General features: G+C 38.0%; 1 protein-coding gene across 1 annotated transcript; it reads right to left on the bottom strand.

Moving 5' to 3' along the window:
* Positions 1 to 154: 154 nt before the first annotated feature.
* Positions 155 to 25606, bottom strand: LOC105385889 (large neutral amino acids transporter small subunit 2). The gene is made up of 7 exons (XM_011556337.3): positions 25129 to 25606; positions 22707 to 23005; positions 10151 to 10276; positions 6969 to 7110; positions 3203 to 3326; positions 2068 to 2268; positions 155 to 1718 (listed from the first exon to the last, which is right to left on the bottom strand). The coding sequence occupies exons 1-7, from the start codon at positions 25269 to 25271 to the stop codon at positions 1317 to 1319; spliced, it is 1437 nt and encodes a 478-aa protein (XP_011554639.3). The 5' UTR covers positions 25272 to 25606; the 3' UTR covers positions 155 to 1316.
* Positions 25607 to 26404: the final 798 nt, after the last annotated feature.

Genomic DNA, 26404 nt, shown 5'->3' on the forward strand with positions numbered 1-26404 from the left:
AAAACAGATGATCGATAAATAGATCATAGATCATATATTTTTAACTTGGAATAAGTAGGTATGATATGCGGCGACGCGTAGCCTGGTGCAGTTAAATAGGACATGAGTTAATTATATCGGGGTGATTAATAGGGTTTAATAAAATAAGATAGTATCATAATTTAGCAATTATATTCATAAATTTATAATAGTATCTATATGTAAACCTACATAACATATAATTTAGATATTTAAGTAGGTATATAATATGAATGCGCTGAAAGAATTGATTCATTTAGCGCTGTTTTTTTTATCCTTATTCAAACTAAAATACTCTTTCAGACAGTAGGTATTATAATATCGTATAAAATTACTACATAAGTAGGTATATTTCGGCATTATTAATAAATCAGATAGTTTCATAATCGAGACATAAATTGCAATTTATCGTATTCAGGTAACTTATTGTTATTACATCTAAGTAGATAGTAGTATAAACTCAACATATTATATATGTGTAGGTATGTATATTAAGTGCATTTACCTATAAGTCTTCATTTAAATAAGTCAATAACAATGTAGAATCACTATTTAACACTATCAAATGATAAATTAAGAGGAATGTCTTGTCCTTTTCGAGGTACTTAAAGCAAAAATTATACTTATGCTTTAAAATCGCAAATAACACACTTATAAGAGAGCAAGTTTGATTTCCGATTGATTTGAGGAGCTCTTAAATAAAGTTAATAAGTGTTTAGTACCTAGGTTTACATCGTACATATTATGTAAGTATTTTAATTTATTTTTAATAAATATGATTGATTAATGATGAATACGATGATACGAATTTATACAACACACGATGCTAAGCCACTTCTTAATAATAATGATGACACATAAAATGTAAAACTTTCAAAATTCCTTAATAAAAGAAATACTTACACATCATTAAAATCTCAAACTTTGTGAAAAATTCATAAATACTGAGTGGAATAGCAGCAGTAACATCAAAGTTCATAAAATATCACATTTTTTATCTTTAGTCAAACTTTATATATACTTACTTCATTTATACATTGCCATCCACGATATTAACAAATAATACAGTACTCCTTCAATCACGACTCACGGCCGCACATTCACACCAATAACTTATTGTCAAACAAATTTCAATGCCTTCGCTACTAAATATCTTGCATTTTCTTTGTAACAAAAGAAACAATAGGACGGCTCGTACGTCAGCTCGATTCATGCTATAGAAACGCCTGAACACAATAAGCACACATATTAATATTGGTCCGTTCAATACATTGGATACAGTTCTCTCCTCAATCCCTTCAATTGGACAACTTTTCAGCAGAGTCCACGTAGATACAGGAACAAAGTTTTTGAAAGAACCTTAGAATACACCCGGAGACCGTATGGTAGCTTTCCGGTTTTGTCTTCCACTTGACACAGAGATAGTAAATCGGGACTCCTGACAGTAGAATAGCTACGCCTATCGCCGTGTCTTTTGGTTGGTAGATGGCAGGGATGACGACGAGGCAGCCAATGGCGAGAAGGAAGAGGTATGGGACGAGGATGTTGACCTTGATGGGGCGCGGGATGTCGGGCTTGGAGTGCCGCAGCCACAGCATGCCCACCACGGAGGCGCCCACTGACAGCCACAGGGTTTGAGAGAAGTAGTTGATGAGGTCGAACACGTTGCTCGTCGTCAGCATCAGCAAGGAGAATAGGCACTGGAAGGAGAAAGAATGGAGGTTAACTTTTAAGTGCTTTACATTACACTTCTATACAGGGTGTTGCAAAAGGGTATACTAAGCCGAAAGGGGATGAGTCAAGGGATCATTCTGGACAGCTCTTGTTTTACGAGTTTGGAAAATTCTCGAAAAAAATACCTTTTTCATAGATAGAGAACTTTATTTTCGCGAACTGTCCTAAATATTCAGCGTCCTGATTTCTGCAAAGGGGTAAAACCTCTGGGGTTGTAGGGGAGTAACATTTGGGACTACTGAGACGATATATGTTTTTTTTTCCTTTATATTTTTTATTTATTTGGTATTCATTAATTTCTTCAATAAAACTTACAGTAAAGATCAGCGAAGGTATAGGCGTCTGTTTCTCTATATGGAAGAGAGTGAAGAACCCCGGCATATGACCCTCCTGAGCGCCCGTCGCGAACAGCCTGGCCGACGTGAACAGGACTCCATTCACTCCGCCGAAGGTCGATAATGCCACGAACACGGGGATCACCCAACTCCAGCTGCCGAAGAGACGGTCACCAAATATCTGGAGAGAAGGAAGAAAGGTTGTGATTATTATTTACTACGCTTTGAATACAGTAGGTTCAGTCCCCTGCCAAAATCTGTATTAATTATGTAAATCAGGCCTTTAATAAGTAGTTAAGGTACTTACATTGATAAAATAAATAACAAACCTATCACGAGTTATTGTTCATTAAGGTTCCCGAATGCTTCCATTATCCGTCTTTGAATCTCACACATAAGATTTTATATCAGTCTTCTGAGTTATATTAAGTATAAGTCTAATCTATACATACCTAAATGCAGTGCTGTAACATAGGGAGGTAGGTAGCTACAGCTAGGTACATCATCCATAGCCTAGATTGTTTACAGTCTGCGGTCAGTTATTGCTTCATTAGATCTAGAAGTCATTGTTTACAGTGTGGTCAGTTATTCGATGCTGAATAAGGTCACACATGCACTAGGCCAATAAGCTAACATTATCAATGCACCCTGCAGCATAAAACCCATCTGTTGCTGATTAGAATAAGGTACGTTTACCTACTTTTATCAGTGTATTCGATTAGAATAAGGTCCTTCTATCAGCGTATTCCTGACTTATATTACGTATCTAGTATTTCTAGACCCGTGTTATCGCAAATGGATACTAAAGTTTTGTTGGTAGGTATTTAATGCAAAATGTGAACGTTCGACATTCGACAAGTTAACCTTTTCTCACTGATAGTGATAGTGCTTGTATCTAGAGTAGGATTCATATATTTATTCATGCGCTGGCTACCTGCGCCGCCGATCAGTCAGTTTATTACTATTTCCGAACCAGGGCTGATAAGCGCTAATCCTTTGCCCAGCTTTCTTTCTGTACTTATACAGAGCCGAAATCAGTTACGTAGAAGTACTTACCTACAAAAATACCGATTAGGGAACTGGTTTCCTAAACATCCGAAGGGGTTGATACTCACAGCAGCTATGGCGGGGTTTGACATCATCTCGAGCTTGCTGACGACGGCGAAGTACGCCAGGTTGGCCAGCACGTAGATCGTGGTCACCATCGGCATGGCGATCCAGATCGCGCGCGGTAGGTTCCTGGAATGGAGACAGCCGAGGGGTTAACATCGTGATTATGACTTATGACCACAACTTAGGAAGATATTGATATCTAATTTTATACGTTTAGTTTTAGCGATGGCCAACTATAAAAAATATATTCTGCAGACCGTGTTCGGTCAGTGTGACTGCGAGCTTTCTCGTGTGCTCTCTGGTGGCTGTTATAGCCTAACTTATTGACAATAGTGAAGATTTAGGTCAGGTTTACGCAGGGTCAGGGACTAGCGCCACAATCAAAAGTGTAAATTGATTTCAAGACGACACACGAAAACATGACGGCCATGTCTCTACTACTAGGACGATACTCCCTCAAAATAACTTTCTAAATCGCATTTTCCTGAGATTGACTTCCATAACTTTCTATACGACGGAGCTACAGCCGACTCTAACTCAATCATGAGGCAGTCTCGGGTGTTCTCGATTTCTCTCAAAGCGACTCAAGTGTCAATAAATTGAATCAATTAATTGTCCCAATAGAGTTGGAGTGAGTTCCGTTTCATTGCGGCAGGTCAACGAAATAATTACAGCGAAGGTCAATCGAGATTGCTTTTCGTTGAAAAAATACGCATTTGTTAATTTTGTCACTGGTTTGTAACTGGTTTTTAAAAAACAGGTGCAAGATGCAAGTTTAAATGCAAGTTTTCATCACCTTCACATTTTAGTGCAGCCACTGGAAAATTATTAATGAATTGCTGGATCCAGGCCAATATTTAATTATGAAGTAAATGGCGCTATCATTACTTCTCACGAACATTATCGCGTGGTGCGAACGAAATGAGAAAATTCCTAGGAGTTTTCGTGAAGTGGACGCGAGGAGATAAACGGCTGATGAATAAAACATGCAATACGGTGTGAGTATCTGCACGAACCATCGAGCTACACTAGCACATAAGCTGAGAGTGCTCCACGGAGTCAAATAAAAAGATAATACATATAGTCATACAGGGTGTTGCGAATCGTATAGGTAGCCAAATAACTATCATTATAAGAAAGTCTTGAAAAACAAAGTTTCTATGGGTTATTTTTTTGAGTCTTTCGGGTCACCATCCTCTTAGGTACTACGGCTTACGCTAAACCCTTTTTAGCATCCTGTATATTAAGAATTAAGAGTAGGTATAATACCTACCTATAAGTCATTGGCGTTGGCTTACTGGTTGTCATCTCAAGGACTGTAAGCTAAGACGAAATCAGATATTTATACTTACCTAGGTACTTATTTTAAATCCACTACCTGTGACTTCTATCCTAACCTAATCCACTGATAAGATGTCTCCAGCCAGCCACCTACTTATAGGTACTCACATAAATAGCCGCTTCTGACTTCAAGTACATATCTAAGCTGACTTAGAAGAACCTCTTTCTAGATTGGTATATGAGGTCAGGGAAGAAGTCCAGTGTTTAAACGGAAAAGGTCTCAGATATTTGCAGTCCACTCCGCTAGTCGACTGAAGTCGCCTCTAAGTGGAATTGGAAACTAGATAGGTATTTGTGATAAGAGTTTGCCCACCGATTTCAATGGAACTCATTTACTGGGTATGTTTATTATACAAGGTGTCCCAAGTTGGAGAGCACATCCGAATATATTGACACAATTCGTTATTCTAAACAACTTTGTTTGTACGACATTTGGAAATTAATGAAAAAATCTACTCTCTATAGTACGTAATAAATCACATTACTTACCAACAAAGTTTCTATGAATTAGCATAATCAAAATTCGCAAATAAGTTCAAAAGTCTTAGAACAAAAGTTGTTTAGAATGACGAGTTGTGTCACTATGATTCGGATTTGCACTTTAACTTGGGACACCCTGTTACCCATAAGTACCTACTAATAGTACATAGTACCTACCTAGGTATAGTAGGTATGTACCTAAATAATGTAATGTAACTCTAGGTATAAATTACTTTTTAATGTACTTAAATGAATTCTAACCACATTCTTATGAAATCAGTGCATACATTGTACATAAATTAATAATTATCAATGGGACGGTATAACTCATGTAAGTATGTATGTAGGATTCTGAGTAGTAATAACTACATAATTTGTTATGCTTAAGATTATGATATAGCCTATTATCTTATTATATCTGCATTTTCTAGACCGGGCATCGTACAGTCTGGGGCAAAGAAACCTGACCCTTCTCACAGTGACTATGCCGATCCGATACTATCTGAGAGGGGTCAAACTGTTCAAATGACATTTGTCTAGAAGTTTTATCAAGCGTAAAGAAGATTACTCAAGATCCAATTTCTCACTTTCGATTAACTAGACTTTCTCAGGTGTGAAAATCGAAATCTAACTAAAGTTAATGTAATAGGAGTCCACGGATCCCTAAAATTACGACTACGAGCGGTGTCGGCAAAAGTTTACTGAGGAAAATACGTGACTTGTATTAATGATGCCTATTCTTTCTTCCTTACAACTACATAGATTGTCTTGCACCTGGAATATTGATATAAAGTATGATGTCTAAGAAAAAATCTTGAGTAAAAAGATAAGTCGGTAAGTCTACCTACTGATAGTGCGAAGTTTAAATACTCAGGGCCTGTGTTTTAAAATAATCCACAAGTTGCAATTTCAATTAGATGGCCTCTGCAGCTTGAATATATTAATACATTATGGATATTTAATGTCACGTGAGTGTAAGTATGCTCCACCAAGTAGTTAGGTACCTACGGAAATCACCAATCCAGTTTTTCCACTAGGTAATCAATAATCAGCTATTAAACATAGCATATTTCATATTTGTGCAATAAAGTATCAAATAAATAAATAAACATAGCATTTTATTAACGGACGGTTCCATCAGCGTGGTAGCTAACTACCTATTGGGGAGGGCTCAAATATCTGCATTGCAGAGCGTAAGTAGGTGTATAAAAGAAACTGGGAGTACTCTGAAGTAGGGTATTTCGTATATACTTAACAAATACCTAAGCAAAAACCTCACAAAGTTTTGATGTGTTCTTCAAAGCGATCGCATCTCATCATGATCTAGCTAGCTAGACGTCAAGTTACATACATGGACTGGTTCCTTATGTAATAACCAGAGGTCTTTGACACAGTAAAAATTTGCCTTGGTCCGACGAAACAATCTTAATAACACCTGTCACGCCATAAAGGGTTTTAGCGCACTGCGAGGTTCATTATTTATTAGATAGTGATATACCAATAAGATTGTTTTATAAACGAGGTAAGAGAGAATGAGTTCTGTAATTCATATCGAACGACTTCAAGAAGATTTTAAAGAGACAATAGGCTCGAAATCGAAGGCATAGTAACCATGGCCAAAATCGGTCTGAAGGTCGTCACACTCATCAATCAATCAATTTTACCTCGGTACTCCTCCAGTGAAGATCGTCTTTATGTTATAGTTGAGGTAAATCCTAAATTAACAACAGTTTTACGCCGCAAATGTGAGGAAATGTCGTCTGAAATGGTTCATCCACAGTGGATTAACGCATGTATTTTAAGCCCTCACAATTTTTGTTCAACGAACGTTTCACCCACAAGTTTGTTCGTATATAATTTGTAGACCAAAACGTTTGTTGGGCGAAAAAACTGCAGGGTTTGTTGAAAAAAACAGTTGATCAAATTTGATAATGGACGTGGACTTACTTGTACGGATCCTGCAGCTCTTCAGTGACGAAGTTGAGGTAGTTCCAGCCGCCGAACGCGAACAGCCCCGAGTAGAAGGCCAGCGCCATCTTGCCGGCTCCATACTCGCCTTCGAACGAGTTCTCAAAATTCTCTGTGTGACCTGAGAACACATTGTGAGGATTAGGATCATCATTTTACGTATCTAGACAGATAGCTTAATCACTCTGATATGGGTCAGGTTTCTTTGTCCCAGACTGTACGTAGGCCCAATATTTAATTTGAACAACTCTACCTAAGCATGACTTAAGTGCTACTCAACGTCAATTCGCCCGATCAGAGCGCTGCATTAAATCGTCGAATTCTACTTAACTTTACTTTCTCAGGTGTCTGACAGACAGTGTTAAAGCGGTTAAAGCCATGGAATTTGAAGCCGATGAACCTCTTATGGACTCTACATAATAAGGTGAAGATGCTGACGATGAAAATGTTGGCTTTACAGTATTATCTCCCTACCTGGTCCCTGGTTGCTATCTTCCAATTCATACATTGTATGTTTTATCAAAACGTCAGCGTCATGCAAAGATCAGACCTTCCCTCCATAAATATCAGCAAAGACCTCCAGCAACTCTATTATCTTGGCTTGTTTATTATTGTGATGTCAACTAAGAGAGAGGTAATAGGTAAGTACCTACTTACTGGGTATAAAATAATGAACAATACTTATATCTATTTACATAATATATCTTACTAAGGTAAGGTATGGTAGATAAGGGATAGAATTATTATACACATAGAGTTATAACTTGATAACTTGAAAAATTTATATGTCTCATATCGTGAGTTATAGGGCGCCTTCAAATTAGTCGCTAATTGTCGCGCGGAAGCAGCGCGGCTGCAGCGCTGCAGTTGCGCTGCTGTGTAAATTCCATATAAATTTAGTAATTTAAAAGACTACAGCGGCAGCGCCAATTAGCGACTAATTTGAAGGCGCCCATAATCATAGGAGGTAACTAGTACCTACTGAGTTAGGCCGGGTATACAAACACTACTCGCTATCAAGTTACCAAACCATTGCAAGATTAGCTAAGTAATTTGCGTAGTGTCCGATATCTCATTCGATCCCTCGGTTCAACAACTTGCCTATGTACGTATACATACATATAGGTAGATAGATAAGTACTTATGTGTAAGTATAGGTACTTAGTTCTGATTTAGGTAACAATACAGATAGTATAAATTTTGTTTAAGGTTATAGGGTCATAAAGATTAACAAAACATGTGTAATTTTGATTTATAAGTGCCTAATTATTAAAGTAATTTGTTTCTAGAATTAAATAAATAATAAGATATGTAGGTAGTGATATAAGTAAATAAGACATGTAAATATACACATAATGAGTTTAATGAAATACTTACCGAAAAGTACAATATCAAGGAAATACATTTATTTATAGCTATTCGCATCGTGGTAACAAGATAGAAGGAAATAGTAGGTCGATGTTGATTTATTAAAATAATTACTTATTGATATCGTAGAATCATTCGGTAGCTGCATTAGTGTAGATATTTACAGCAAGCATTGACAACAAGAATTTAGTATTTGACGAGTAAGTACACTGCCGGGCAATGAAATAGTTCCACTGATATAACACCAAATTACTCCTAAACGGAAAATGCTAGCTTTATGACGCCTTCTGCAATATTGCAGAATATTTAATTGCGCATCAGAATATTCCCATGTAAAAACTTAAATATTGTTATAAAAATTTAAATTAAATGTTTTTAAAAAAATGGGGCATTTGGCAAATAAAACAAAATCTCTAATTTTGCGTTTATTAGGTGTAAACGTGGTATTTTGATAACTCAGTACTTGGTGTTTCCTCCATGTGCTCTCAATACAGCTTCTACGCGATTGGGCATGCTGAATACCAGATTCTTCAGCATAATCCTCGCGTGATTTAGGCATGATTTATGGGTACGAGAGCCGTAAGACTTTACAATTTTATAATTCTTTCACAAAGTCAAAAAAAAAGAATGAAATAAAAAGCAAAACTAAAAACGAAGCAAATGTTTTCCTAAATTTTCAAACCCGAAAATTTTCCTACTTATCTTTTTTTATCCATGGCTTCGAAAAAAACACTATTAAAAAGAGTTTGCATTTAAAAATGTTTACATAATAAACTATATTTCATTAAACTTTTTAATTCATGAAGCTAGGTTCTATATCTTAGGAGATATTAAGGTGTTTGTCGGCATTTTGTGGGTGGAACTGTTTCTTTGCCCGGCAGTGTAGTATGGTTCTGAAATATCTATACTTAAAGCGTCTACAGCAAATCCCCTGAAATTCAATTAACTAATATTTATCCTAAATAAGGAAAAGCTGATAAAAATTAATAATATTAATAAAGTATACTGTTGCTCCTCAAAATTTAAAATTAACTGAAGTAAGCTAAATAGTGCCACCGTAGGCTGAGGCGAGCCGAGCGCCATTTGGTGATTTGTGGCTGTTGTGATGCGAGTCGTGTAAATTCAGTTCACTAACAATCACTCAGATCATAGTAAAGTTCAACCAAACAAGGTCTAATTGACCTTTAGTAAAAGTAGTTTGCCTTGTACTCATTCAGCTGTGTGCATAGGAAGGTAACGCACTAGAAAAAACTTTCTATTTTCATACGTCTCATCTGGCAGGCACTTGAAAATGAAAGTTCATAAATAGATAGAACTTCGAACGCAAAATTGATAAATTATGTTGGATAAAGCCGACCTTTCCCATTATACGAATAATTGGTACGTAATTGTCTCTACATAATACTAGATTTACCTGCAAGTTATACTATCAAAGTCATCATCATCATCACGACCCATCGCGTCCCCAGCCCCACTGCTGGGGCACGGGTCTCCTTCCAATGAAAGAAGGGTTTTAGGCCTAGTCCACCGCGCTGGCCTAGTGCGGGTTGGTGGACTATCAAAGTACCAAGCACCAATTCGATGCGGTTATGACGTTTAATATTGCCACTGGCCATCTTCCAGATCAATCTTCAAATCCTGAACTTACGGAAATGGGACCACCACAGGAGAACTTTGTTGCATATAAAAAATATATCTTATTCGGTTCACAAATAAATGACTGAGAAATCGACGGAAATTACAAACATAAAATACTAAGCATCCTTTTTTTTAGTTGCATGAAAGTGACTTACCGATACAGATGTAGTAGACACCAGAGATGATGATGACGACGAGCGCCAATAGCTTGGAGGTGGTGAACACGTCCTGGATCCTCATGGTCCACCGCACGCTGATGCAGTTGATGGCGGTCAGCACGCCTGCGGGCAACCAACTGGTCAATATTTGTTCAGCTTCACAGTACCCTATTTATGTCTCTTTTAGTCCATCCATCCAAAGGTTGTCTGGAAGAGATCGCTGTAAGCAATCAGACCGCCTTTTGTACCCTAGTTAAGTGTTTATGTAAAATTGAGTTGTATCTATCATTAAGTTGTAATGGGAATACTGCGAATAAATTTTAATAGAAAGTCACTTCACCAACTTGAATAAATAAACCACCTTGAATAGTAACGGTACCAAACGGTATTTATTTGCTCGACCAATCGCCCAATAAATCTCCCTTGAGAACGAAGCAAGACCATTCCTTCAAAGAGAATAGCTTCCTATCCCACAAATTAGCCTAAGTGAAGGCTTCCGTCCGCCGCCGCCTACTCGCGAGACGCAATGTAATCGAACATCCGATGGACAGCTCACCAGCAAGGACTAAATGGACCAGAAGAGCTTTTCGCATCATGAAAATAAGCTCGCATTTCCAGCAACAGGAACGCATCATCGCCCTTGCGAGATGTCAACATTTATCGAAACAAATCTCAGTGGAAATTAACTGGAGTTGTGTCTGCCGTGCATTCATCGTGAATAAATCAACCGTTAATTGTTATCAAGTTGATATCTTTTGGAAAGCTCTGCAAATGATATATAAATGTTTTGCTTTAGTGGCGTTTTCATATATGCTATGTAGGAAATATTGTAACTAGTTATACCTAATAACTTTTACGAATGATATTTGATTTGATATGGTTGGTTAAGGGCCCGTACAGGGTGACGTGCCCCGCCAAATTTGGGTTTTCAATGCTCTTCACACAGCACACGCAGTGACACGCACACATGTAAGTTTGCACAGTGGGTCATAAACTTTTACTCGCCAACTTTATTAACAATTATTTTCAAGTAGTGATTTGAGGGTAAGTATAATTTTTAATTACACTGGTAAGCACCAGGAAAGAGTAGAAATTAATAGGGGTGCCACTTTTCTCCATACTCGGAACCCGATTAGCTTTCTAAACAAATGTAGTATTTACTTACTTGTAGACAGGTAACTACAGGTATTAAAGTGTAGATACTAAGGGTATACTAAGCCGAAAGGGGATGACTCAACTCAAGGGGTCATTCTGAACAACTTTTGTTCTACGAGTTTTGCAAATTCGCGAAAAAAAATATTCGTTTTCCATGGTAAAAAGTCACGTGTCATCAAAGTTTCTATGAAAAAGGTTTTTTTTTTGTTCATTTTTAAAACTCGTAGAACAAAAGTTCAGAATGACCCCCTGTCTCACTTGTTTTTACCCGACTGCCGAAGGAGGAGGGTAATATTTTTCGATTGTATGTTTGTAAGTATATTTTTTGGTAGCAGAATAATATTTTTTCTTATTTTTAGGGTTTCGTACCTAAAAAGGAAAAAAAGCAACCGTTATAAGATCTCTTTGTTGTCCGTCTGTCTGACTGACTGTCTGTCACCGCCCTTTTTCTCAGAAACGGGTAAAGATATCAAGCTGATATTTCGCATAGATATGGGGAGTAGGTACCTCAAAAAAATATTGGGGTCCCTCTCCCATACAAGTAAATTGGGGCTGATATTTTTTCCGGTTATTTTGATGGTGTAGGTAGGGTATCGTTGAATAGGTCTTTTAATATAATAGGTATAAAAAAAGGTTAAAATATAATTATTTTGCTTTTACCCTTAAATTTGGGGACCACACCATAGAAAAATCCTAATTAAAAAATGATTTCAATAGATGGCGTGTTTTTATGTTGGGTAACTCAGAATAAGAAGTGATGATATCTCAGAATAATAATGGTTAATGGTGCTATTCCGCTGAGCACAGAAACCGGTGGGACACAAGTGAAAAGTGGCGGTTCCCCTCATCTCGCATAATCTTTATTGACCAAAACTCATTTCGCATAACTCGTATGGTCTAAACTTTTTTGGCCGAACAATCACTTTGCCAAGAATTATGTGGCATAAGGCTCGTTTCGTCTAAAACTCTTTAGGCACGATCTTTAAACACCTAAGTTTCGTTTGCTCAAATGTATGTTCGTCTATACCTATGTATAATCTTGTTTCTCCTAATGTTATCTTAGATAGATAGATAGATAATTCTTTATTGCACACAAACACAGAAATTACACGAGGAAATACACAACATAGATGGTACAATTGGCGGCCTTATTACTAAGAGTAATTTCTTCCAGACTACCTCGGAGGAGAGAAATTATACATAAGAAAAAGGGGAGAGTGCAAAAAAATTACAAACATAACTTATACTTACAGGAAAATAATATTATAACACCTAATCTATACCTAGTAATAGGTAATATAAAATACATAAAACATACTTATATACTTGAATATATACATACTATTAAATATATAATAAATAAATATTATTCTGGCAAGGATAATAATTTATTATAATGTTTATTCAGCTGAGTTTTGAATGATGCAAGCGATGGTGCAAGTCTAATATCTGTGGGTAAATCATTCCACAACAATACGGCCTGGACAGTAAAAGATTTGCTGTAGAATTTCGTTTTATGTTCAGGAATATTCAGCCTGAGATTCTGCGATGAACGAAGGGTACAGCTGTGGGTAGAGCAACGCATCCCAAAACGCTCCTTCAGGTATGCTGGGGTACATGGATTGAACAGTACAGAGTAAAGAAGTGAAAGAATGTGGGTATTCCGGCGAAGGCGAATTGGGAGCCACTTGAGTTTAGTACGGTATTCGGAGATGTGGTCATATTTTCGTACGCCAAATATGAACCGTATACAAAAGTTTTGAAGACGCTCAAGTTTGTTTAGTTGCTCCTCGGTGAGATCAGGATAGCTGGCATCGGCGTAGTCAAGAACGGGGAGGAGAAGTGATTGTGCTAACGCGATCTTGGTGGAAGTAGGTAGAAAATTACGCAACCTTTTGAGTGAACCTGCTGACGCAAAAATCTTCCGGCTAACGGCCTCCATCTGAGGGCCCCAAGTAAAAAACTTATCCATTAATATGCCAAGGTTTTTAACTGTATCACTGAATGGAATATGGACACCATCGAATAATACAGGGGGAATATGCTGTAAATTATTGTTGGAGATCAATCGTGGACTGCCTATGAGAATAACTTGGGTTTTGTTAGGGTTCACTTTGAGCCCATGGTTTTTACTCCAGGTTGATATTGCATTCAGATCTATGTTGATTGATGCAACAGCCTCAGGAAGCTCTGAAGGAGAAGCATGCTTATAGATTTGGAGATCGTCTGCGTAAAGGTGATAGGAAGCAGAAATATTTTCAGAAATGGAGTTTATAAAAACTGCGAAGAGTAGAGGAGATAACACGCCGCCTTGTGGAACACCGGCCGAGATATCACACCACTGAGAATGTGACTCCTCAATGCGTATACGCTGCCGGCGTCCATGCAGATAACTGCGAAACCAGCCAATTACCGTTGGAGATATGTTAAGCGATCGAAGTATTCCAAGTAGGATGTCGAAATCAACAGTATTAAAGGCATTACTGAAATCTAATAAAGAAAGGATAGTAATTTGGCCTTTATCCATACTCTGGCGGATATCGTCGGTGATTTTTATAAGCGCTGTTACAGTGCTATGGCCAGGACGGAAGCCAGACTGGAAAGGATTCATCAGGTTGTTATGGGTAAGGAAATTGGAAAGTTGGTAATGGACAAGGCGTTCAAGGACTTTGGATAGGAACGGTAGAATGGATATGGGACGGTATTCAGAAAATGAGGAGGGATTGGATTTTTTCGGGAGGGGAACCACTTCAGCCTCTTTCCAGGACGATGGGAATATGCCAGTAGATACGGAGGAATTTAATATATGAGTGATAATAGGAAGGATTATATCTAGAATAGGTATTATCATGTTTCGACTTATACTGTCGGTGCCGATTGCATTGGAAGCGATAGAAAGAATGATCTTTTTAACATCACAATCGGTAAATTGGCTTAGAGAAAAGGGAGGAAAATCAGGAGTAGGCAGAGCCGAGAGGCGACTAAGTGTACTACCCGTACTATCTTAATAAATAATATATTAAGTATGTAGTAAATGAACAAATTGTGGTATTTTTTCTCATACATCCCGAAAATCACGATATTGAATGATTAAAAAATCGAAAGTTAACGAGCAATACAACATACCTACATTTATAATACACATACAATAATTATTACAAACCCCATGAGATCGAAACCTAAAGATAGGTGCGACGACGAGCAAAGCGAGGAGGAGCGTGTTAGGTGCACATGTTCATCAAAACCGAAGCGGAGCGCAGCGAAGCGGAGCGGAGCGTTTTCCAAACAGCGGAAACAATACAAGGCACCAGTTTGCGCTATAGAGAGACGCTCCGTCAAAGTTAAAGCCAAACAAATATTATTACTTTGTATAAACCTATTATTAGGCTATTCAAGATTTGGCCATACCATTATTAGGCTAAACAAGATAATGCGAAATAACTTTTTACTAATCGAGATTTATGCCATACGATTTTCGGCGAAACGAGACTTTGACCAAACGTTACTATGCAATACGAGATTACGCAAATAAATCTTGGGCCAAAAAAGGTAGAACCGAAAAGTGGTCATGAAAATGCACTAGGGTAGACCCTGCTCCTAGAACAGGGCATGAGTTTGTGATTTGTGTGCGAGGATGGAAATTTTGAATATTTTCTTGATTTTTTTATTATTGATGCAATAACATATAGTATTTTTTCTGAGTTACCAACCGAAGTCACCCCGTGACAGGGTGACTAGATAGGTACTTCTGCAAATTACGCCATCTATCGTTGGTTTTTTTAGTAACTACTGTCTATAGAAGAAATTCCGTCATTATCAATTTTACGTTACGAATGAATTTAGTAAACCCAGTAAACCTAACTAATCCAGAGGAAACCTAAAATATCTTTCTGTCTCTCTGAAAAACATACTTAATAGCCCAAACTCGATGCTTTTAGCTATTAACATCTTTGAAATAAAATTCAGTCACCACCTTGTTACTGCCCTCATCAGATCCTCACGAGACCATTCCTCAACCAGTACCATGAGACTGTGTTTTTGATGAATCCTAACCTAATGTTCCTACGTATTGTCATCACTTAGATCCATTCGCTATATTCCTGCTCCTCATCGGACCTTTACGAGACTGTAATGTCACGCGAGAACATTGCCCACTATCTAATTTAATTTAATGTATTGAATATAGTGTAAGAATTATGCTTCCTCAATTTCAAATCAAATTATGTTGGTGTCATAAAAGTTGAAAAAGTGCAATGACAACCAATGTGCAGTGATTTTGTATCTGTACACGAAAAGATCGCGAGCTGTCAGTGCTGCCTAAACCGACGTGACCCTTCTTTGGAGGCCAGCGGCCGACTGAGTCAAACGTCGCTTGTGTTTATGATTTTATAACACAGAAAGCCGCCATAGATATTTGTATGAAGATTTGAGGGAAAAAAATTGCCCAAGTTTATTATTAATTTACACAAAATAGGTGTGTGTTTATTTAAAAACAAGGTATTTATCGCCTAGTCCAAGCATTTATCTTTATAATTTGATAAGAATCATATGAAAATTCTTGATAATTACGACACAGTTGTTACAATACGGGAGTGTGATTTACTGGTTTTCTGAAATTAATTTACAGTTATCCATAAGCATTTACTTAAATTCGAATGATTCAGCACCTAGCTAGACTCTTCGGCTACCTGTGTGATTTTTTTCAAGGCTGTAGAGCATCATTTACTATATAATTCTATGACAATGCCAACACTCGATTCCCTATTGCAGACCCTTAAGTATATGTAACAAGCTTAGTGGTTTTCATTGTCTATGTTTTAGGTTTTGGTAGTTATACATTATGTATTATGAGAGTTCTATTTTCTTATAACACTATTGTTCTTAAATCATCTTTCAAGTTTTCCCTTTCATGCCCAGTCAGTCCCAAGTCCCATATATGCAGTAAAATTAACGATGCGTGTACCTAATCTATGTTCTTTGTATGTTGTATGAATGATATCACTAACGACCAGTTTTACAAATAATTATTCAAACTTAATCTCAGAATTAGAAAGTACAATGTTTATTCGTTTTATGTTGCGTAAGCAATGAAAAGGTCTTGTAAGTTTGTTGCCTGCAGTCCCTAAATAAGAAAAAAATACGCGGTGTAGGAACACAAGGTAGACAGTACTTATTAAATATACGATGTACCTACACCACACCTACACGGTAATCAACTTCGTGGGTTGATCTCAAAGACTATGGTAAATAAACGATTAAAAGTCCAGGATTCTCTGAATCTAGTTAGTAGTACTCGGTAATTTTCATTACAATTAAGTTCAAATTATAGCGCGGCACGATAAATCTATAAAGTTTCACTACGACTGACAAGAAAATCAGTATTTAATTGACTTTCACCGAGTTTTCATCTCTAACTGATAGTAAACTTTCCATTTGAACCCATAGGTATTTATTACGAACCCGTTTGCAAATTACGTGGCGCAGTCACGGTGGTCGTAGTCAATTATAATGATGAATTTATCTTTCACACACAGCGTAAATAAATTAATTAATTACTTAACGTTTAGTTACTTACTCAATACTTTTACACCATACTGAAATTCTCTATTCGGTTACGTGACGTCATTCAAGTAAATATTTTCTTGTTGACGCTTTTTTTCAGGGAGCTTTAATTTTCAATACGTAATATGCTATTTTGTAAGCCTTATAAAGTTAAAGTTATAAGAAATAAGTACCAAATAAATAAGTAAATAGTAAAAAAAATACTTGAATCCATCCATAGCCGGCGGCAACGGCAATCGTGAACCTCACAAAGAAAAAAAATACAGCCGAATTCAAAACCTCCTCCTTTTTTAGAAGCCGTTTACAAAATTAATATTCGCGAAATACATCCGCCAAAATTCAAACTTTGGTGCACCGTTGGTTTTTGTGAGCGACCGATCTATCAACTCACAGACACGTATGGATCCTTGAGGAGAATCTCGTCTACTTTGTCTACTTTGCCTACTTTTCTACTGCGTCTACTTACTTCTCTACTCGTCTACTTTCCTACTTCGATGGTGAGGTGAAATTTATTGATGCACTATGCAAACGTACGGATTAATTTGCAAGCATTGTTTATACATACTTAATAATTATTATAAATGTAAGAACGGTAACTACCAACACAATTATAAAATTAAGAACCCGAACAAGGCTAAGAGAAACCTTGTAAGTTTGGGCATCGAACCTTGCCCTCGCGATTGAGAAGCAAAATGGAGATCAAGCGCACAGACAATCGCTCCGTTCTGGGGTCGATCTAGCTTATGAACGAAGTTACAGGCTCCATCTGGTTGCACGAATCGATTTCAATGCAGCTCTCGTCCGTAAATGTAAAGTAACCCTCCCCGTCGAACAGTTACTTTGTACAGGTTTTTGTGAAGTGCAGTATTTTATTACTTTCTCCGCCGCCTGCGGCTTATGCACATAAATACTTGAGACTTGTGATTAAAACAAACTTATTTAAAATCTTAAAATATGATTTTAAATAATATGTTTTGATAATTTTATAACGTTCTAGTTCTAACTTACATAGATATGTAAGTAAGTATTCCTCTTTCGTTTTGGTTCCCATGAGCCTGTGACCATAATATTATTGTTGTGATGTGATCATGATAGGCCCTCGACGGAATAAGCTTTACAAATCATATCCGTCAAAACAACATTGTTCGGAAAGTGGGGCCAAAACAAGTAAGTAACTAGTAGTAGTTACCTATAACAGATTTCTTTTTTTTATTATTTATTTATATTATAGCTTTGTCTGTGGGCTATGCAATTATTAGTATTCGTTCCAAAATATTGCGGATAACGGAAATCTTATTCCGGAGATAGGTAGGTAGGTCCTTCAGATCATTTAAATCTTATTTTAACATTGGCACATTCGAGATATTACCTAATATAAATAATAATTTATATTAACTAATAATAATGAGTTTCATTGTGACAGGCAAGCGGGACGGTCGGGTCCGCCGGGCGCTCCCGGGCCCCAACACGTGTTGGCCGCTGGCCCTTGCGCATAAAAATCCTTTGTTTCGCGTTGCCTTTTGTTAATAAGTAACCGTTGTACGAAAGCTCTTGAGTCTTTATAAGTTATTAAGTGAACTCTTATTTATTGATAAAGTTTTGGAATGTGTATACTAGAGTACTTATAACATTACCTAATCTCTTGCCTTGTACCAATATAGTCATTTAAATAAAGTGTGCGGTTCTAGTGCATGAGTGAAGTGTATTATTATAGTGTGACGCAGCCCCTTTATAGGCGTGATAGAAGTTCGCCAGCCGCCACCGTCAAACCCCAAACCTAAAGCAACAATCGTCGCGAGAATCTGGTGAGAGAATTCCAATCCCGATCTAGAGACCGGCTGACGCTGCTTCGGAAATACCAACTATCCGCACCACCGTAGTTTAACATGTATACCTTTGAGGCACCTGACAGAAGGCATTCATTATCATCCTTCCAAATGCTAAATTTGTAATGTATCTCAATTTCCTGAACGACAGTGGTGGTTACTTTCGAAGTTAGTTTACTTACTCTAGTAACTAAGAAAAACGTGGTGATTAATGGATATTTTTTTCATCTCATATTGCTTTTATTTTACCATGTATTTATCCAAATAGCACAGTATCCAGCAGAATATCATTCAATGAATTTATCTTTAGTCTATAACAAAAAAACCTCAAAATCTTTATTGCATGAACAGTGTGCCTAATATCTGTTATATTTAGAAAAAGATTAATAATTAAACTAGTGCGTATCCAAAAATATCTAGCACGACGCTTCCACCATCTAGCAAAATATCAACGAATAAATTTAACTCTAGTTAGTAAATTAAAATATCCCCAAAAAATTCATTCATTAATCCTGAACACTAACGTAGGTATCCTATTATACAAACACGTGCAAGGTTTTGGACCACAAACTAATATTTTTCCCACAGCTAACGTAATTCTTAAAAATAAGCTCTCTTTCAGACCAGAATAAATAAAAAAAATCAAAAAACTCCGGCAATAGACCCATTGCGCTAAAAGAAACAGAACATCTGCAAGCGATAAAATAGACCCAAACGGAAACAATGGGGTAAAAGTAGACAAAGCCAAAGTTGGTTAAACAAAATTCCCACATTGCAACAAAGATACTTTCAAATAGAATATAACAAAAATGTTATAGACAGAAACTGCACCCCTAAAACAATAGCTCACCGAAGATATTAATATAATTCTTTCAAGTATTTTTTGACCGCTTGGTATATGGAGAGATGTAGCTGTCTACATCAACGAACGCTATTCAAGGGAAACTGAAAAACGAACACAGTTTAAAATAAAATAAGATCAATATATCAACTATAGTCAATATGCAACCGCTGCCTACATATATATAGCCAGCTAGAACTAAATAATAAATAGAAGACAACAACCAATTCATTTTGCAATCAATTATCGCCACCATTCGAAGACGCACACAAACAAGGAATAAGTCTCATCAGTCCCGCCCACACTACCCAGCCCAGAAGTCACAGACGCAAGGCACAGGAACGCTACAGGAATCTACAGCCACATAAATACAGTATCAGACACAGAACCACTTCAGCCATCTTCAGTCACTACACTACATCATCAGCACTGAACCACTTCAGCGTCAGCACAGGACCACTGCAGTATCAGCACAGGACGACTCCAGCATCATCATAGGACCACTTCTGAATCAGCACAGGACCACTCAGCCATCTACAGTCACACACTACAGCATCAGCACAGAACCACTTCACCATCAGCACAGGACCACTTCAGCATCAGCACAGGACCACTCCAGCATCACCATAGGACCACTTCAGAATCAGCACAGGACCACTCAGCCATCTACAGTCACACACTAGAGCATCAGCACAGGACCACTTCACCATCAGCACAGGACCACTTCAGCGTCAGCACAGGACCACTTCAGCATCAGCACAGGACCACTCCAGCATCAGCACAGGACCACTCCAGCATCATCACAGGACCACTTCAGAATCAGCACAGGACCACTCCAGCATCAGCACAGGACCACTCCAGCATCAGCACAGGACCACTCCAGCATCAGCACAGAACCACTTCAGAATCAGCACAGGACCACTTCACCATCAGCACAGGACCACTTCAGCTTTAGCACAGGACCACTGCAGCATCAGCACAGGACAAATCCAGCATCAGCACAGGACCACTTCAGCATCAGAACAGGACCACTCCAGCATTAGCACGGGACTACTCCAGCATCAGCACAGGACACAAGAACTACATCGGGCACCTATAGACACACGGATCACTTCAAGCACCTACAGACAAACGGGAGCATCGGGCACCTACAGACACGGATTACTTCAAGCACCTACAGACACACGGAGAACATCGGGTACCTACAGACAAACGGATTACTTCAAGCACCTACCCCACAGACACACGGACTACAGCGAGCACCTACAAACACACGGACAACATCGGGCACCTACAGACACAGGGACTACAGCGGGCACCTACATGCATGCAGTACTACATCGAGCACCAACAGACACACGGATTACATCGGGCACCTACAGACACAAGGACTACATCGGACACCTACAGACACACGGATTAAAATAAATAAATAAAAATAAATATAAAATATGTGGGGGATTACAGCGGACACGGACTATATCAGCAATCTACAGGATTGTAGGATTAGATCAGCAACCTACAGGAACGCAGGATTACACCAGACACCTACAGGCAGAAGAAAATACACGGAACACCTACAAAAGCAGACCAGGACATGCATACCAACAATGATTATGCCAAAGATGGCTTTTACGCTCTCCGAAAACCTATTCCCTACCTTTACCTATTCTCCTAGATTGGCTAATTAGGGTGCATACTCGGTCGATGATATTCACTTTCCTCACCTATCCTTGAGCGTGTGTTCCTTCTCCCTTAAAAACTGAGCGCCCCCCAGTAGGCGCGGCTATTTCCGTGATACAGGGTAACTCCTGGCTGGTGGGGTGCATTCATTCATTCATTCATATATTAACTAATAATAATAATTAATAGATAGAACCAAAAAAAATATGTGTTGGCATTTGTTTATGTTGCAAACTTAGCGTAGCCGGACTCTATTTACCTAAGTTCGTCTCTCCAATTGCCTTGGCCTTCTGGAGAGGAAGGTTCCATCAATCGAAGATCCCGGTAAACAACTTCATTAAAAAGCCGTAAGTAGCTATTAGGGAGCTAATATTTGTGTCGTCTCAAGCATCAATCGTTTCTCTATTGACTTGAATCTAGAGAAGGTATGCGGTCGCTATAGGAGGTGGCTGACCAAATATGTCAATTCGCGGTCAAGGGAGTTTATTATTTTATTGTTGCTAAGAAGCATAGAATAACGCGCACTCGGGTGTTGCTAAGTGCCTCAATTTGAGAGAAACAAATCAACTTCTAAGGCCTATAATACATGCCTCAAACACTTTTATTTATTTATTTATTTATTTATTTATTTATAAAATATGGAACGCCAGCAGTTTACACAACACAAAATACAAAGATAAATTAATAGGTAACAATTTCGTTGCGAAAACCATTTATAGGCGTACACATCCTTTTTAAAGAAATTATCTTAAAAACAACAGAATATTAAAGATGGAAATAAACAATATAACAAACATTAAAATAATTTGTAGCAAAACAAATTGAAGGAAAAAATATAACTATTATAGCAATTATTTCTGGCATATTTTTTTCTTAAAGATATTAAAGGAGTCGTGAAAGATGTCAATGTTTAATTTATTATTATACATGTTATAAAGATCACATAACCTATTGATTGGAGAGTGGGATCCAACATTCGTGCGAGCTTGGGGTCCACTGAGAAGTTTCTTTATGGGATTTTCTTGGAAAGGCCTATAGATAATAATTATGTATACTTAATTAATTCTGGTATGCACCTAATGGCAAATATTTCAGAAATAATAATAATCCAAACCCACCAACCATGGAATTCGATTTGTAAATTAAAATGTGTATGTTACACACGCAATGAAATACGAGTAAGCGGCAAGACCCGAGAGCCTTCTGCAATCTTTCGACATAATAATCTGTCCCGGCCGGGTACAGAACCGTGCCCTTCGCCAGACAGAACACAGTGTTACCATGCGGTCGCTTCATAATAATTAAAAATCACTTATGTAAACTTTAAAGCTAGTTTAAAGCTCATTTAGTCTTATCCAAATGCAAAGGGCATTATCCTCATTTAACTCGAAGAAAGTTGTAATTTTGACTACCTGTACTAACACTAACTCAAAAGTAATCCTCTTATAACACACACCTGATTATGCAAAAATAAAAAAATACTTACACAAGCATACAGCCGCCAACAGCTTGACGGCATTTTGCGGAGGGTCGCATTCGGGGAAGAAAGGTTTCACCACGTAATGGCCGAAGGTCAGCGCGACGATGGCCTGCGTCGTGGGCCTGATGATGAGCAGCGCTATCCACATCCTCAGGAAGGCAGGCAGGGGACCGAACGCCGTGTATATGTAGGCGTAGTCCCCGCCAGACCTCGTGATAGAGGTGCCCAGCTCAGCATAGCACAGCGCTCCGAGCGTCGACAACAGACCGCAAGTAAGCCATATTATCAGCGAAGCCCCGACCGACCTGCAATGGAATACGGATTATGTTTGAATGGCTTATTATGAAGTCAATGACTCTGTTACTTTCTTTGGATAGTTATTTGTTATGTCATAGTGTAATGCTGGGTATTTATATATATATATATAGAACTTCTTAGATATTATTATGTTGTCACGTTATGTAGAGTAGATTCGTGGTATGATAACATCATAATCTAATCTTTAGCTACGTGTTTTTGTTTGATGGCTAGACAGTGGTGTCTTCCGCTAATCCGAGACTATCAAAACTTTACCGATTGTATACTCAGGTATAGACAGATTGCATCACAACATAGTTTACTAAACTATATTTAATAAACTCTAAAAGGTGAAAGTCTATGCCTGATTGCATCAGAAACGTTCATTGTCATTTACGTGCACAAATGCTAATTTTATTAAGTGATAATGGTTGTTCACGATCTGAATTACTAGGTAGGTAGATCGTATAGTTTAATACCCGTACTAGATTAAACTACTGCATTAAACATGATAGTCTATACTGCTGTATGGGTATAGATAGGCAGTCAGTATATTTCATGTAGGTACCTACTTGTCTCATTTTAAAGTTACACATTAGTCTTTACAAATTTGCTCAAGTTTACTTACTGAATCTAAATCACTAAGGAATCGTAAGCAGTTATTTATAGGTAGGTACGTAGTTGATATTAATTAATGCTCTTATCACTTTGCTAATTCGGTCACGCTTACTTTACGCCAGAACTAAGGGCTACCTATACAATAAAGAGCTTATATTCGACTTAGTACATTTTTGATCCACTTACGCCTATTACAATCGTAACGTTACACTTCCTACAACAATGATGTCGTCGAGCCGAATATTATGTCTTATTATAACTTGGTAAGGTCTGCATTCCTATGCCAAGATGTCAGGTCCAATGAGGAGCTACGGAACCCGATATGTCAGTGTCATGTGGTTCCACAGTCTCATTGCACAGGTTTCATGGTCATAAGCCACCTGCAGCGAACAGGTTAAGATTTATACCTACGAGTTTCACCTTCTATGTAGAGACTGACATAATTTAATGCCGATAAAGGTAGTTAACGGATTAGCAAGCTTGTTATTTTTAGCTTGTTGCTATTTTTGTTAGTTTAGGTCACTTGAGGTTGACTTAATGATTACCTAGTGATTACGTTAATGATTAATTTATTGGTAAATAACTAAGTACCTAGGTATTAACTAATGGGCCTACCACCACCCATCAACACCTGAGGGCACCGAACCTATATGGGGCCGTCCATTAATCACGTGAGGTCATTTTTCTCATTTTTTGACCCCCCCCCTCCCCCCTGGTGATATTTGGTGAGGTTTGGGACCAACCCCCCCCTCCCCCCCCTTGATCACGTGTATTTTTGGAAGTCTATGTATAGGCTATTTTTGACTAGAAAAAATATAATGAAAATTGCGTTTTGAATAATTGAAAAACATTTATGTATATTTGCAATAAAATTTATTATTTTAATCCTATAAATCCTAACTACCGTTCAAATTTTTGCGCCGGTCAAAATTTCGGTTCAGAAATACTTGCGCTTTTTGTCAAAAAATTAATACACGTGATGTCTAACGAGACCCCCCCTCCCCCCTCGTGATGTTTCGTGAGGTTTTCCGTACCCCCTCCCCCCCCCCCTTTGAGCCTCACGTGATTAATGGACGGCCCCTATGTATACCTGCCTTCTTAATCTTCTTATAACTACCTAAGTACATAGTTTTTTTTTACTTCGCCCTCACAAAAAGTAAGATCTTCCACATAGCCCCCTTGATAAGTATAATTGGGTAAAAACTCGATTATAAGTACTTATAAAAACAATTACACTGTAGAAAGTGTTAATTGAAACCATGTACTTACCTACCTCGGTAATTAAAACAAAAAAGTTAGATTATGCCAACAATGTTAAAATTAACGCTTTATTACCATTTCTGGCAAAACACATAAGTAATATGAAATTACAATTAGTTAACTAATAATTTAGCAAAACAAGCATATATAACTAGTTTCACGTGTTGGTAACATAAACAAACATTGCTGTAAAACTTTTTATTGGACGACGCAACAGTTAAGAAAACGCGGGAAATTCCAGCACTTCACTCACCCCGTGTACAGGAACACTCCAGTCGGCGAAATGAAAATTCCAGATCCAATAATAGTGCCAATAATGATGCCCACACCATTAAAAAGTGTAATTTTCCGTTTCAAAACCACTTTCCCATCGTCGGGCAGAGTCACATCACCCATCGCGCCAAAATCGATCGCACTTTACCGGCAAACAACGCACGTGGGCCACAAACTCGCGCGATCTAACTAGTTTTTTTCATGGAAACTTTCACTGAAATTCAGGTAGTCAGGACAGGCGACAATGGTGTCTCAGACGCGACTGAATCACTTTTCTATAACCATTTTTATTACTACGGAACTGGAATGCGTGGCCGCGAATGACGCGATGTAGAGTTCAGCGTGTCGGTGCGGCAAGACGAGTCGCTCGCAGGCGGCCGGTGCGCATGTGCGAATGACACGGAGTCTCGGGCTCGAGCGAGCCAGACGAGCGAGTCCCACTCACTGGAAAGGGACGGCGGCGGCGTAACGCACTACTCAAGGTTTCCGTAAACATAAAACTCAATCAGGTAGAGAACAATGTTCAAAAACCTTAAAATCTAGTTTTACATTCACGTTGCAATTGAAACACCTAAGGCAGGAAGTTTTAAAGAAATTTTAACGAGCTGATGAAAACACGTGAACTGTTGCGTCATTTTCTCGGGACCCCATCCATTGCTATGCCAAAAGTTTCCTATATTGGGTAAATATATGGTAGGTGTTTGCGTGTTAGGTTTCTTTTCATCAGTTGTACGAGTACGAGTAGCCACAAGAAGTTTTGTTTTATATCTGATACTTAACTCGAAACTGGGTAACACAGCTCGTCATTCTAAATACAAGGAAATTCGTGAAAATAATATTTCAGTAGGTATAGTTAACTACTAAAAAGTGAGGTGCACGAAAGTTCAACCCTAACTTTAATCCTGACCTCAGCACGCTCCTACTCTAACTCTAACTTTGGATACAATTAATACATTGAACCCCCGAGGAAAAAAGAGGGGTGCCATAAGTCTAACGTGAAGATGTGACGTCATACTGGCCCCCACCACTAAACACTAACTCACTTTAACTAAATGTAGAGTGGATTATTTAAAAAAGGCAAAAAACCGTGTGTGCTACTTTTTAATACTTTAAAATACGGACTTAGTATAATTTTGGTTTTCATACCTTGGAAGCTATATACCCCATTGTCGTTATGCTTAACATGCTAACAACCCTATTCCAGCTGTAGACTGTAGTGTTAGTTACGAGTCAACAGTCAGCCCCATACATATTCA

This window comes from Plutella xylostella, chromosome 4 (genome assembly GCF_932276165.1).
Source record: "Plutella xylostella chromosome 4, ilPluXylo3.1, whole genome shotgun sequence".
Taxonomy (NCBI): domain Eukaryota; kingdom Metazoa; phylum Arthropoda; class Insecta; order Lepidoptera; family Plutellidae; genus Plutella; species Plutella xylostella.

Excerpts from the sequence above, each read along its gene's own strand:
- LOC105385889 (XM_011556337.3), bottom strand. The coding sequence starts at position 25,271 with ATGGGTGATGTGACTCTGCCCGACGATGGGAAAGTGGTTTTGAAACGG. Across the intron at positions 10,277-22,706 it reads GTTGGCGGCTGTATGCTTGT|GCGTGCTGACCGCCATCAAC; the intron begins GTAAGTATTTTT and ends GGTTGCCCGCAG. Across the intron at positions 3,327-6,968 it reads GAGCTGCAGGATCCGTACAA|GAACCTACCGCGCGCGATCT; the intron begins GTAAGTCCACGT and ends TCTCCATTCCAG.